The 16,290-nt window shown below is 34.4% G+C and overlaps 2 protein-coding genes across 2 annotated transcripts in view; both read left to right on the top strand.

Annotated features, from left to right (window-relative positions):
- LOC123663527 (nucleoredoxin-like) overlaps positions 1-10,841 on the top strand; it is an 87,232-nt gene extending 76,391 nt beyond the window's left edge. Inside the window, exons 4-6 of the mRNA XM_045598204.1 lie at positions 8,679-8,883; positions 9,731-9,821; positions 10,387-10,841. Of these exons, the coding sequence (XP_045454160.1) occupies positions 8,679-8,883; positions 9,731-9,821; positions 10,387-10,805 (715 nt within the window). The 3' untranslated portion in view covers positions 10,806-10,841. The remainder of the gene's footprint in view (positions 1-8,678; positions 8,884-9,730; positions 9,822-10,386) is intronic.
- Positions 10,842-14,565: 3,724 nt separating this feature from the next.
- Positions 14,566-16,190, top strand: LOC123663743 (ATP-dependent RNA helicase WM6). Its single transcript, XM_045598408.1, has one exon. It carries the CDS (start codon positions 14,701-14,703, stop codon positions 15,976-15,978), a length of 1,278 nt encoding a protein of 425 aa, XP_045454364.1. The 5' UTR covers positions 14,566-14,700; the 3' UTR covers positions 15,979-16,190.
- Positions 16,191-16,290: the final 100 nt, after the last annotated feature.

The following is a 16,290-nucleotide window of genomic DNA, read 5'->3' as shown; positions in this document are numbered from 1 at the left end:
ATATTTTAAATTGCTCAAAGTGTTAAAAAACTGCTCAAGTTGCATTTATAATTGCTCAAGTATAGTTTGGAACAGATCCACTTCCCTTAATTTTTAAATAAATATAAATAGTTTGCACAAATAAAATATTGATATTTGTAAAAAAAAAATACTAATCGATACATTTTCAATAGCTCAATTCGACTACGTTGTCCTTTTAAATTGCTCACCTCAAATTATTTAATTATAAATTAAAAAAGTCGTTGAAAAATATTCTTTTATCAATATTTTCAAACTCCTGTATCTTTTGATGTATACAATATTTTAAATTGCTCAACGTGTTAAAACCCTGCTGAAGTTGCATTTATAATTGCTCAAGTACAGATTTGAACAGCTCCACTTTCCTTAATTTTTAAATAAATATATAAAGTTGGAACAAATTTAACGTTTATACTTTATATCGATAAAGTGAGCGCTGCAGATGCGCATAGACAATGATGGGAAGCCAAAAAAATTGCGGATATTCGTAATAAAAAGATGCTAATCGTTCGATTTTCAATAGCTCAATTCAACTACGTTGGCCTTTTAAATTGCTCACCTTAAACTATTTAATAGAAGCAACCGGCAATTGAGGATAACAGTGGAAAGTAATTTTACTTTAACAATGTATGTGAATCCTGATTTATAATTACTATTTATATTTATTTAAAAATTAAGGGAAGTGGATCTGTTCCAAACTATACTTGAGCAATTATAAATGCAACTTGAGCAGTTTTTTAACACTTTGAGCAATTTAAAATATTGTATACATCGAAAGATATAGCAGTTTGAAAATATTTGATTTTTTTTTAAATTTTGATTTTTAATTATATAATTTGAGGTGAGCAATTTAAAAGGACAACGTAGTTGAATTGAGCAATTCAAAATCTATCGATTAGTATTTTTTTTATTACAAATATCATTATTTTGCGGGCTGGGGTGGGGTAGGTCGAAATGACACCGATGACATCTAGTGAGCTTGACGTATAATTTTATAATATATCCATATAAAAATAATGTTGTTAACAGACTCTTTCCAGAAAATAACCTTACTTTTAGAAAATTTTGAGAAATGTCATTTTTCCATTTAACCGACGATATAAAATACTAAAACCTTCTCCGAAACACGCTGCATCTTATGGTATAAGTATTATTCCGATCGATTCAGTAGCTTTCGCAGAATAACAGTATAATCGAACAAAAAAACCAGCTCTCCATTTATTAATATAGATGTATAAGTAATATTGAGTTTACAAGAAGTATTTAAATTAAACAATCTACCACTAATTCTAGGTTCTAATATTCAAATAAAAATTTCTTTTACTATTGTTTTTATATTAATAATTACATTTATTAACTTTACCTAGAATTACAAAAGAAAATATTCCCTCGACATCTTCTCAAAGGCAAGCTTAATAAAAGAAACAAACCAGGCCAGAGGTTAGCCCCCGTCATAACCATAAAACAGGGGACTAGGGAAATTTTAAAAAGTCCAACAAAAGCTGACAATACAAATTTTAATGCCTCCACCTATTTTATCGTTCTACCCTCTACACAAACGTTTCATTGTTTATCCGAAGATAAACGAAGGTACACGATAGCAGCCTTTGTTCTCGTTAAAATATATGCAATTTAACTAAAAAATTAAATGAAATGTTTCAATCACTAATCTTACTTATATTATCTTATGAACTATAAAAACAGTGATCACTGTAAAACAATATTTTTCAAATTTATTATATACTGTAACTAAGAGATCATCAAATATTTTATGTAAAAACAGAACAAGCACAAATCCTACACATTAAATTCCATAGCACATTTAGTATAACACTTAACTCTCTATTTAGTTGAACGAAAAATGCTGAAGACTTAATTAATTTTAATGTAATTAGAGAAATAAATAAGTAAAAAGCTTAAATAATTAATTTAATAGAACCTTAGAAGTAACTTTACAAGTATTTTAAGATCATTCGTTCAGACTCTTGAAGATGTTTTTAAATTAATGACCACAATATCAAATATTTATAAGTCATGTATTTCGTTATATAATCGAGGTTCACTTGAATCAAGCCTTGCATTATCATTATCTATGTGTATAACCAGAATACTAACATAAATACAATATTTGCAGTCCGTGTAAGAAGGTAATTCATTCTGTTGTCAGCTTTATCCTGATTGCACTTAACGAACAGTGTTGCCAACAGCACAAATTTTCCCTTATTATGTAGTAGATGTTGGTAATAGTACCAAGCCGGATAGCAGTAGATAAATACGAGGTATATAAAACAGTTACTTATGATTGTGTAGCTTATATGTATATATTTAATTTCGGGGTAAACTGCCGGATTATTTGATATAGTCAAGTACACACATAAGGGTATAAAGTAACTTTTGAAAGGCTATGATATCAGCAAAAACGGAAGAGTTAAATGTAAGTTAGTTGACTTTTACCACATGCATGTCAGTGATTATTATATTTTTTTATTTATTAATATGAGTATTTCCAAATCTCCAACTACAAAAAGAGTAAGCTCTGACACGACTGGACTGACATTCAAAACTAAAATTTTCGATTAAATGTATCAAATTATATTTAATTAAAACCCTAAAGTGAAAACTAAAATTTACGGTTGCTGGATCGGTACAGTAAATGCTGGTATACTATTAAACCTGTATCTTGGATAAGTAGTAGAGAAAACGCTGTAAATCGTCACTATCAGCTAATCTCTCAGGATCACAGCTGTCAAAGCTGGCTAATAAATTATGATTTTATTCCTGTCACATTTTTTTTATACAACTAAGTCCGCAAACAATCATACGGCTCACCTGATGGTAAGTCATAACCGTAACTTATTGACGCCTGCAACACTAAAATCATCTCAAGCGTATTGCCAACCCTACTCCCAATCCCACCCTGGAATTCTGGTCACCTTTCACGCCACAGGAACAAAACGCTACTTGAGAGCAATTTATTTAGCTATAATCTTCTTTAAGATCGAGGTACTTCCCCAGTCGGGTTACTCCAGATTTTGAGCAGGATGTTTCTTGATGTGCCCTACCTCAGTCAATAAAAACCTAAAGTATGATTTAATATCTAAGATATTTTAATACATGACTAAATTCATTGAAATAGAGCAATATATTTGTTTAAAGGTTTTATATATATACATAGATAAACATTATAAACTGGCAACCCAAATACCAGCCGGGAAAAACTTTTTACATTAGGCCCGTGTCGACAACTCTGGCCGTACTTTGTGAATAAATCGCCTTCCGTTTTCGCTTCATGTCCTGCGTTGTTTGTTTTATACCGAACAAATTTTAATGACCGTCCAAGACTTTGAGTACTAAACAGAGGAAATAAGGACTAAAAGTTGTGGTACTAAATAATTATACTTAACTAACATAACATATATATGTATGTTGTTTGTTTGCTATAAAAAACCTATCTTCGTCTTATTACCTCCACTGGTGACAAGAGGGCTGTTGCATTTTTTGCCCAGAGATTCAGCATTGTGATTCAACGGGGAATGCTGCCAGCATTCTTGGCACCTCTCCCCGAGGACATGATATATTTGTTCTTTAGCAATGCAAATATTATAATTTTATTGTAAAAATTCGAAATAAATATTTGAAAATTTAAACACCTACAACTTTTACTTTTAAATAATAAACTAAATTAATAAAGGCTATATTTATCTGTAAGGGTATCCAACGAATAAATTTTTTGGATATATTTTTCATTTTCGCCATCAAACTTCTCTTTGTCTGCCAGATATTTCTATTCGCAACCTGTTAATCTACAGGTTATAGTTTTTTAGTTCATGTGAAATAGTTCTTAAGGGCCTAATATGGCATTTATTTAGTTTAAATTATATTAGTTTAAAAACTATTTATAATAATCAAAAATAAGGCCTAAGCCTGTTTCGGATCCAACCGATTAAATTTAATGACATAAGTACCGTCGAATTCCACTATATTAATTCGCAATTGTGAATCTAAAAGTTCGTTTCTTAATTGAGACGAAACAGGTCCTAATGAACTATTCCATCTCATGCCATAACAGTCTATTCGTTACTTATTTGCAGAATAAACTTTATCCGCAACCAACGGAACATGCCCAAGGTACGAATATTAGGAACTATACAAGGCAATAAACAAGCTAATTTTTACATACGAATAAAGTCTGCTATATTATCACAAATATATATTTACAAATTATATAAACAGTGTGCAAATTTTAATTCTAAATTATTAGTAAATAATATCTCTTCTACTTTCTCCAAATCCCTTAAATTATAACTCTGACGAAAATAAACACTACCCGTATCATCAATGGTGTAATGACCATGCAACGCAGACATTACTGGACTTACGTCCTAAGTTGAGTCATAAAATGATAAAACCACGGTATTATTGCTACAGCGCACGCATTAGCCGTTTCATTGCGCGGTACTCCGATTTACGACTTGAGTACATACACGCTAGGGCTGGTTTATACCGTGGAAACTACAATTTAGGGAACTAGCTTAAAAAAGGAAATAGTAAAATTTAGAAATATTTATTTGTTATATTACACTGAGGTACACAGGCACAGCAGGAACTAACTCGACACACGAGTCATCACAGCTAAATAGTACTTCTTTCAAATAGTGTTCCTGGTGAGTAAGGTACTAGAGCTCCTGGGGGGGATTGGAGGTAGGATCGGCAACGCGCTTGCGATACTTCTAGTGTTGCAGGCATCTAAAAGCTGCGATCATGTGAGCCGTACGCTTGTGTCCCCACCTATTTGTATAAAAAATGATAGATTTTTCTAAAAGAATACAGTTCTTCATGGACAATAATTAGTCATAACAATAGAACTTTTATTGAATCAGATTATTTTAATATTCAGAATATTCTTATATTTTCATTCGGATCTGACGATTACTGATTCAAATTTAAGTAAAAGATACACTTCAAACCATCATGAACAGCGATTACTAACTTATACACATTACTAGTTAAATATTTATTGTTTTCTAATGTTTACGCGAATTTTGATTGTATGTAATTAAAAAATTTCACTCATTAGAATCAAACAACTTTTTCGGATTTTCTCGCGGTTTATTAAGTTTTTTTAGTTGCCCAACGTTTCGGATACTTTACAGCAACTATAGTCACGGGAGGACATTCCCTACAAAGATAATTTCTATTGCATCTTTTAGATGTAATAACTATCAATGATACGTAAATTCAAAGTCTAAAATCCAGAAGACGAAATTAGCAACGAAACTTGCCAACCCTACTAAATACAGTATAATAGACAGCACTTTATTGTGATGACGGTCTAGAGGTAAAGTATCAAGAAATACATTTAGCTATATAGGTATACTAGCTGCTGCCCGCGACGTCGTCTGCGTGAACGGTATACAGCACCAAAAATGCCTACGATTCATCATTACAGCCTATCACAGTCCACTGCTGGACATAGGCCTCCATAAGTTTACGCCAAAAATAGCGTAAACTCATGTGTTTTGCCTATAGTCACCACGCTGGGCAGGCGGGTTGGTGACCGCAGTGCTGGCTTTGTCGCACCGAAGACGCTGCTGCCCGTCTTCGGCCTGTGTATTTCAAAGCTAGCAGTTGGATGGTTATCCCGCCAACGGTCGGCTTTTTAAGTTCCAATGTGGTAATGGAACTGTGTTATCCCTTAGTCGCCTCTTACGACACCCACGGGAAGAGAGGGGGTGGCTAAATTCTTGAGTACCGTAGCCACACAGTACACGTACAGCCTACGATTATACCTTTTAAAATAATATTCAAGTACCTGTTTCTTCTTTACATTTCATATCTACAGAAAAATCTCATAGATGGCGCTGCTTTAAAATTGTCTTGTCTACTTATATTCATTTAATTATGTTTATCGGCTTAGTTACTTATATTGCGTGATTTTTATTGTGTGAAGCTAGCTTATATAGCATGGTTATTAACATAATAACAACAACATTCAAATATGCGTCGTTAGAAGCCGTACAGAATGCGTTGAGGAAATAAAGGTTCACTGCTCGTTTCCCGTAGGTGATAGCGTGATATTATGTAGCCTATATGTTGACCCGACTTCTTAATATTCGTGCCAAATTTGAAGTAAATCCATGCGGTACTTTTTGAGTTTATCCCGAACATACATACAGACGAACAAACAGACAAACAGACAAAAATTCTAAAAACTACATTTTTGGCTTCGGTATCGATTGTAGATCACACCCCAAGTATTCTTTAAAAAAAATATTCAATGTACAGTTTTGACTTTCCTACCATTTTATTATATGTATAGATATTGACACTATTTACGATGAATAGCACAATAATTACGATAAAATAGATAGTTTATTAAGCATCACTCGGTGAAATGTTCCTGTACGGGTCACCGCACATTCAGCAATCTTTGCAATCTAATAACCTCCTTTAATTTAGGGTATTTCTTACGAAAGTTGTCAATTATAGTTATCTACAAGTCTGCAGATATATTATGATGAATTGAAATCTAAAGAAATTTCTTAATAGGATTAACTAAGGTAGGGCACAGTAGGAAATGTCGTTCCCAAAATCTGGAACAGCCCGACTAGAGAAGTGCCTCAACTTTACAGAAGATCACAGCTAAATAATACTGCTTTCAAGCAGTGCTGTGTTCCTGTGGTGAGTAAGGTGGCCAGAACTCCTGGGTTGTCGGGGTTAGGGTCGGTAACGCAGTTACTGCAGGCGTCTATAAGTTACTTTAATCGTTTACTATCAGGGGAACCGTACACTTATTTACCGACCCAGTTGTATAAAAAAAACGAGTGCGCTACCACGCAAGTAAAAGTTCTTTCGCTCCATCTAACTTATATCTCTCTCAACTTCCGTTCGCTTCGCCCGATCACACTTTTTGTAACGCTCTCGTCACACAGTCACCAGCTTACTTTCCAAGTCAAGCGTGCGTAAAAAAGTTTTACTTCAAAAAATAACTAAACATATTATTCCGAAACCTACGTAGGCAAGTAGAATGTTTGGTACATTTTTGCTTGGGTACATTTTTGCACTTTAATATTTGAGCAAAAAAATCATCATAAACATGTATAACGACTATCCATATGCAACATAGGGTTTCTCATAAGCCAACATGGCAGCAATCATTAAAAATAACGAACCACCATAAAAAATTTCGACGTATATTTCAAGTACCTACTTCATGTAAAGAAAATTTAAAAAGACATGGTTTTGTACCACGAAGGAAGGGATTTTTGTTTAATTGCATTTATAAATCAGAATAATATTATTTTTACAAGCAAAAATTTCAGCCGTGGAATGTTAATTAATAGTACCTGGGTGACCGAGCTTAGCTTAGGTATTTTTAGTAGATCATGCTTTTGGAAATCATATTTAAATACGAAATACATATTTAGAAAAATAATTAGATAAATTACATTAAACTAAAAAAAACCTTAAGTATATATACATAATATAATAACTAAAAAATATTATTAAAAGGAGTCCCTTTAGGCAAGGTTCCGAAGATACTGGCAGCGTTTCCCCTTTGAATAGCTAGACTAATTCTTTGTCCGAAGTAGCTGCCAGCTCTTCGGTCTCCTGTGACGTCGAATAACCTTTTTGCTATTTCCTTAAATAGTGTTATAGCACTAGGACCCCACGGACCAAGGGTCTCGACACCGAATGGGACAAAATCATATTCGGAGCCTAGAAAATATGAATAATAGTTTTCGATTTTACTGACGATAATAAAAAAATATAAACTGGTTATTTAAATAAAAAATCACGAGTGCAATTAGAAAAAAAAAAATCGATAGTTTTATGTTTCAATTTGTACACCTACACCGACACAATACCATCTTCTCTGCCCCTAGGTTGCCTGGAAGAGATCGCTTTTTAGCGATAAGGCCGCCCTTTGTACCTAATGATACTCTGTTAAAATCAATCTGATATGTATTATTTCTGTATTGGTGTACAATATGGTGTAATTTCCCACCTTAGCTAATACAGCTTTGATGAGAATTGCGAAATTTACCTTTGTACTCTAACGATATTGTAGCTATTTTTTCATAGCCCAAAAACAAATATAACGATAACAGATAAAACGACATTTCCTAAAAATGAATCCTAGCTAGGTGGATTTATCGCGTCGAAACCTCCTAATCTAGTAAATTTCATAAAAATTGTTGAAGCCGTTTCCGAGATTCACATTATATATATACAAGAATTGCTCGCTTAATAGTATTTAGATAACAACTAAATTTCATCATTGTTCAGTTTATATTAGAATCTTACGCTCTCTTATTATTTCTTATATATATATATATATAAATGAATGTTTGTCTGTATGTCCTTTATACAATCGTTAACTATTCTTTTGATCATGTTTATGATCTTCAGCAAAGTGTTGTGCATGAGCCGAATACATCTAGCTAAAGTCCTATCAATTATTTATTTTTTTAAATAAAGTTTTTCAATCTCCTCCTACATGAAGAAAGAGACCTATGCCCAGTAGCGCGATATTACAGGTACAGGCTGAATCGTTAAATTTTTCAAACAAAATATTCGACTTAGTAGTGTAATTTTCCTCGTATTTCTAATTATCTCATAGAATTTTGTAATAAAATTATGATTTATCTATTTTCCAGATCAGAACAATCATACGCTCGTACCGTAGCATCGCTGTCCTCCGGTAACGCTTTAGCAATACCTTGGTCAGCCAGCGAAGCGAGGCTCGCCCTACCGGCCGCCCTCGGCGTGGCGGGCATTCCTGCTCTGGTCATTACAGACGGTACGGGGAAAGTGCTCACTTCTAATGGCAGACAGAGTCTAGCTGCGGATCCTATGGGTTTGGTAAGTTTACCAAATTTCATTTCAGAATCTTATATATCTGCAAGTACTGCTCTATAGTATTGTATATCTCAAGCAATATTTTCTTCCTGTATTGAGTAAGGTCGCTAGGTAGGTAACTCCTGAAAAGGATCGAGAGTGGGATCGGTAACGCAATTTTGATGCTTTTGGTAGTACTTTAGGCGTTTATAGGCTAGGCTGCTAACGACCATACTGCGTCTATAATACTCCGGTTCTCATATATGGACTACGGTAACCGCTTATCACAATTACTATACGCTTGTTAACCACTCTAGTGTTATGGAAATATCTTGTGACGTATAAAATTTTCATAAATTGTATGTATATTTTTGAGAAAAAAAAATAATTATTCAAAAAACAAATTGGAATATGCTCGCACATTGTATCAATTGTTATCAGACGAAGACGATAAGCCATCACTCGCTTCAGCCTGTACTATCCCACGGCTGGGCACAGGCCTCTTTCCCCAGATAGGAGAAGGATCAGAGCTTAATCAACCACGCTGCTCCAATGCGGGTTGGCGGATATATTCTATACTATGAGTAACGATCGCTATCAGATGTACATGATAACAACCGGGACCGATGGCTTAACGTGCTCTCCGAGGCACGGTGGGGAGACCCACAAGGATTGCACAAACACCCAGACCACGGCAAACATCTGTATGGTAAATACAAATGTTTGTCATGTGCAGGGATTTAACCCGCAACCGCCAGTGCAATAGCCACAAACCAGTTGTCGTGACCGTTGCGCCAACGCGTCGTCGATCGTTGAGATGATAAGTAACTTTCCTTTATTATTATCAAAGAAATGATATTTTCGTTTTCAGAACTTCCCGTGGGCTCCGCGTCCTGTCTCCGTGTTGACAGAACAAGCACTGCTCAAGATGGCGCGTCACCCCGCTGTTGTACTGTTCATAGGTAAATATATCTTTTTATTTTCTTAAGCCCTCTGTAGATACTAGATCTCTTTTTACCCGACTGCCAAGGAAGGGTTATGTTTTTCGCGCGTATCTTGTATGTATGTATACTTGTATGTAATATTCTTTACTACCTCATATTTCCAGAACCACTGAACGGATTTACATAATTGAGGTATCGTTAGGTTCGTCTTAGCTGCCCAAATATTCTTAGATAGGTGACATTAAAAAAAAACAAACATGGCGGCTGCGCGAAGCCATTTTATTTAATGAAAAAAAATTTTTTTTTCTCGAATACTACAATATGGGTATCAAATTGAAGGGCACAATACAAGGATTTTAAAAAGATATATCATGATTATTATTAATATTACATTACCACCCCTAAAAAAGTATCGTTGTATAATTATTTTTTAGTTAGTATTTCATCTCATATATTTTGAGTTGTCCAAATTCTGTATCTATTAACCTTGCATATCGATTAACTAGTAAAACCTATAATCAATCAGATCACAATTACAATCATACATTAGCTAATTATATATGATATTATCAATTCCATCCAGATGACGAAGATTCAGAAATCGAATTCTCCGAATCGGTACTAACACCTTCCGCCGAATCCTATTATGAAGAGTGTAGTATCCAGTACCCGGGCTTTTGCCCCTACCAGAACTCTTCAGACGATGAAACAATGGACTTCGACTACAGCACCAAGCACTCAACCAAAAAGAAGAAATCCTTTAAACACGTCTTGTTCTACATTGGCATCGATGGAACGGACAGCGCTGATATGATAAGAGAGCACATAGGCTTGGACGATGCGGTTCCACTCCTTACTGCCATAGACTTCCCAAAACAACGCATGGTCACCATGAAATATGGGGATGAGATCACAACTGATTCCGTACAGAATTTTGTGGATGCCTTTCTGAGTGGTAACGCTGATTTTAAAACCTTGAAACCTTACAGTGAAAAGTGTTAAACGGTAATAATTACAACTATTTCAATTCTAGGAAAATCGTATTGTTTTGATATTATAACCACAAAATCTTAACCATTTAGACCACTCTTGATTATAATCTCCTTCTATTTATATGCTGGTAGTCATTAGCGTAGCTAATTAGGTTTCAAGTTGTGGGCATATCTTTCAGCTAAAACGAACTTAATTGATAATTAAAGTGTATGGTACAGTCTATGGTTGAGTGAAAGATGACATGTGAGGGAAGGTTATGAGGGAAACCAAACCCAATGAAAGTCGATCAAACACTAAATTTATTAAGATTATTTTGAGTATATATAGGCAGAAGTACAGACGTCATTTGACGTCATTTGTAGCAAACAAATATCAATTTTATTAGAAATCTGCATAAGAAAAATAACAATTTCGTAATAAATCAGCTAAATTAAAGAGGTTACTAATTAGCAAAACAATCATATTGCTCAATGTGCGTTAACCCGTACATAAAGAAAAAAATCTCTCTAATGTGTCATGTAACGACTTTCTCAATTACTTGTTAAGTTTAGTTTAAGTACAGCCTGTTGTAATTCTTCAATAAAATTGGTTTTCGTCTTACGATGCAGTTCAGGTACCACTATCAATTATGGCTCTACTAAGCATCGTCAGCATCTCCATCTCGTCATTTATAAACTCAAAACTAATTTTGAATTCCACAAACTTTCATTTAGCAGTCGTTTGCCGAAAGATTTTTAATCGTAAAAGGAAATAATGGTATAAGTTGTACAACGATGTTTTCTACGTACAACGACGATGCTGTATTGCGACAATATGCATACAAAATATTATCTGATTATATTTCATTTTCTCAAAAATAAAAATAGGGTAGTCACAAAATCTGTTGTCAGTCATAAACATTAATTTTGGTTTTCAAACTGACGATACTTGGATTAAAAATATAGTTTTTTTTATTATATATAACTAGGTCGGCGTACGGCTTGCCTGATGGTAAGCGATTACCGTAGCTTAAAGACGACCGTAACCCTGTTGCCGACCCTACCCCCGATTTCCCCCAATAGCTCTGGTCATTAATTGCATCGTAACTGCTTAAGAAACAAATATTGACACCATAGCTCATTCATAAAATATTTTATAGTGTTTTTGCCACACACGAGTAGTTTTTGAAGTATGTATTATCTAGAATAATTATTTTAGAATATTACGTAATTGAAGTCAGTAGCAATAGGACCGTAAAATGGCCTTAGACTGTATTTAATAGTTAAAATTACATTTTCGTCAATTTGAAACAGTATTTGTATTGTTGCATTATTTAATTATATTTAAAATAGTCTAGTTTTAATCTATATTTCAGACTCCAGTTAACCTATAATGCTACGGTCATACCAGTTGCCAACCGCTATCTGGTGTGACCGAAGCATAATAAATACTTTTATAGTCATTAGAAATTATAGTGTTTCATGTTATTGCAAGTTCTACAAAATATTTCGTATATGTATTATAAGTTCTTTTTAGTGTTTCAAACGATAATTGCTTCAATCTATTTTTGAATAGTTTAATTTATGATATTAAAAAAAATTACTCTATGATACAATGTAACAGTTATTATTATTTTATTAAGATTTTGTACAATTTGTAATGAAATGATTTTAAATGACATATAATTATTAAATTACAAACTATGAAGTTAGAGAGGAATAAGAGATTTAGATTCGAAATGAGGTAGTTCTTACGATTGAGTAGAGTGTTTTACATTTTTACTTTTATATCTGTGATCAGTTTCTACTTACTGTGTAAAAAAAACATTTGATGCATTTTAATAAAGTATTGTATTAACATTTGTTTTATTTTATAACACCCTTTAGATACCCTTTATATGTAAACTGTATTTTATGAACCATGATTGACGCTAAGTACCACAAACTACGAAGAAGCGTTTGGCAGACTTTTTTTTATACTATAAAGGGGGCAAACAAGCGTACGGCTCACCTGATGGTAAGCGATTGCCGTAGCTTATAGACGTCTGCAACACCCAACGGCTCCACTGCTCGTAGTATGTTTCCTACTACGAGTAACGATCACTATCAGGTATTTATGATAACAACCGGGACCGACAGTTTAATGTGCTCTCCGAGTTACGGTGGGGAGCCACAAGGACAGACATCCAAAGCGGAAAGAAATGTTTGTACAAATACAAATGTTTTAAGTGACTACTCGCGCCACTACACCTGCAGCTTGTAAATGATTTTGCATTATTCTGGAATATATAGTTCAAATCTATCTAAAAGGTGACAGATAGAACATCTTTACAAAGATTTATTTTTGGCGAAATTTGTATTTACCCTGCTTTCTGTTTCGCTTGTTGCGAGTTCAATTCCCGCCTGAGTCTGGGTGTAGTATTTGTATTTATATAGTTATATATTACGCTTCAGCCTGTAACATCCCTGTAATATCCTCTTTTCCCATGTAGGAGAAGGATCACAGCTTAATCCACCACGCTGCTGCAATGCAGGTTAGCAGATAAATAAATAAATAAATGCATATTTACTACATACACATACGGTCATCTGTTCTTAAAGTAAGCAACTTAATGCTTGTGTTATAGGTAACAGCCGACTGGTATAGCTACATTTTTTTTTTGATAAACATACCTATAAACAATACATATATAGATAAATATATATATACCACCCAGACTCAGCGTGGGAATCAAACCCAGAACCCGCGGAGCAGGAAGCAAGGTCACTACAAACTGAAAAACTATTCGATATATTCCCTACTACGAGTATCGATCGGTGTCAGGCGTATATGATAACAACCGGGACCGACGGCTTAACGTGGTCTCCAACCAGAGGGGAGACCCACAGGGACAGCACAAACACCCAGACCACAGCAAAAATCTGTATGGCCAAAACAAATGTTTATGATGTGCAGGGATCGAACCCGCATTATGTATTATTTCTGGCAAAAAAACGATTTAAGTAAAATTAACAATAGACGACCATGTGCTAATGTTATACATTTGTTGTAAAAAAAATATACATCATTTTATTCAAATAAAGCTGAAAGATACTAACAAAAAATTATTAAAAATGTGTATGGTAGATACGACGTCAATGGAATGCTATTTAATTTTACTGGTATCAGTGGAATGTTATCGTTTTAACTTAAGCACATAATAGCTTTGTGGGTACAACCCGGCTTCCCGTGTATTAAATACCCGTGTATTTAACAAAAATTTCAAAAAAAATCCATTTTTTTTTTAAATATAATATAGCCTGTCACACGTGACCCGCGGATAGTGTAGTTTGTCAAATGGAATAATGGATTAATAGCTTCCCATAAACCCAAAATAGCACGACATTTTTCTGTAGTTTATTCCCAAACCTCTCATAATTATAGTTTAGTCAGTAGAAATATCAAAAGTTCGCTTAAAATAATAATTAGAACATTAATAAAATGTTCTTTAAGTCTCTAAATTGACTTGTAAAAAAAATAATATCAACGTTATATTGAAGGTTAATACAATTCGATTTCTTAGCATAATAATTAAAGTAATTTTTCCTACAACGATGTTTAAATGTATTCTACATTTATTAATTATTAACTAACTAATTAATTAACTAAGCAATTTCATGCAGTTTTAAACTGTTATTAATAACTCATAAAAAAATATATGAATCGAACTGAACTCTGTCGTATTCGAATAAATACAAAATAATCTGTGATGTTGATGCTTGCCCATAAACAAATAACATTTGTTATACTTATCTGTGGCTCTTTTTTGTAGGTTTAAGCCAACCGACGCCATTACTGAGACATACAATTTTTAAGGATAATTTCACGTGCTAAAATCTGCTGATACCATATATCAGTAGTTTATAATATCACACACTTATAAATCATGGCAGACAACGACGATCTTCTCGACTATGAAGATGAGGAGCAAGCCGATCAACAAACCGCTGACGGAACAACCGAAGCGGCGCCAAAAAAAGAGGTTAAGGGATCTTATGTATCGATTCACAGCTCAGGTTTCAGAGATTTCCTACTGAAACCTGAAATCTTACGAGCCATCGTCGACTGCGGTTTCGAGCATCCATCGGAAGTGCAACATGAGTGCATCCCGCAAGCTGTTCTCGGTATGGATATCTTATGTCAAGCTAAGTCTGGTATGGGGAAAACCGCGGTTTTCGTGTTGGCGACGCTGCAGCAACTGGAGCCTTCCGAAAATCACGTCTACGTACTCGTAATGTGCCATACGAGAGAGTTAGCATTCCAGATCAGCAAAGAGTATGAGCGTTTCTCCAAGTATATGGCCGGCGTCAGAGTCTCAGTATTCTTCGGTGGGATGCCGATTCAAAAAGACGAGGACGTACTGAAAACTGCATGCCCCCACATCGTAGTAGGAACCCCGGGTCGCATTTTAGCATTAGTAAACAGTAAGAAATTGAATCTTAAACACTTAAAGCACTTTATTCTGGACGAGTGCGACAAGATGCTGGAGTCACTTGACATGAGACGTGACGTGCAGGAGATTTTCCGCAACACTCCGCATGGGAAGCAAGTGATGATGTTTTCTGCCACCTTGAGCAAGGAGATCAGGCCGGTGTGCAAGAAATTCATGCAGGACCCTATGGAAGTGTATGTTGACGATGAAGCAAAACTGACATTGCACGGTTTGCAACAACATTATGTCAAGCTCAAGGAGAACGAGAAAAATAAGAAGCTGTTCGAGCTCTTGGATGTTCTAGAATTTAATCAAGTAGTGATATTTGTAAAGTCAGTTCAAAGATGCATAGCACTCGCTCAACTTCTAACGGACCAGAACTTCCCAGCTATAGGTATTCACAGAAATATGACACAAGATGAACGCCTTTCCCGCTATCAACAGTTCAAGGATTTCCAAAAAAGGATATTAGTAGCTACAAATCTTTTTGGCAGAGGAATGGACATAGAACGAGTCAATATTGTCTTCAACTACGATATGCCAGAGGACTCGGACACGTACCTACACAGAGTGGCTAGGGCTGGTAGATTTGGTACCAAAGGCCTGGCCATAACAATGGTATCTGATGAGAACGACGCTAAGATCTTAAATGAAGTACAGGACCGTTTCGACGTCAACATAACTGAGCTACCTGAAGAAATCGAATTATCAACTTATATTGAAGGCCGATAAATTACACTTTAATTTCATTCCTAGATTACTAATTGGTTCACGAGCACTTAGTTTGATGTCTTTGTTTGAATTGTCAGATTCATGTTTGATTTATACTACACTATGTTGTAGTCTTATTATATGTAACTAAGTGAAGGTTAAACATGTTATGGCATGTCTAAACAATAATTACTAGATATAAGATATGATTAAAGTGACATTTGATATTGTGATATAGTGTTTCCTTTCACTCCACATTGTATAACAACAGTTTAGTAAATAAATATTTTTTATATGTTTATATTAACTGTTTATAAAGATTTAACAGAGACA

The sequence above is a fragment of the Melitaea cinxia genome, chromosome 20 (assembly GCF_905220565.1).
Source record: "Melitaea cinxia chromosome 20, ilMelCinx1.1, whole genome shotgun sequence".
Taxonomy (NCBI): domain Eukaryota; kingdom Metazoa; phylum Arthropoda; class Insecta; order Lepidoptera; family Nymphalidae; genus Melitaea; species Melitaea cinxia.
Note: the sequence above shows the minus strand (reverse complement) of the source record. Positions and strands in the feature narration are given on the sequence as shown.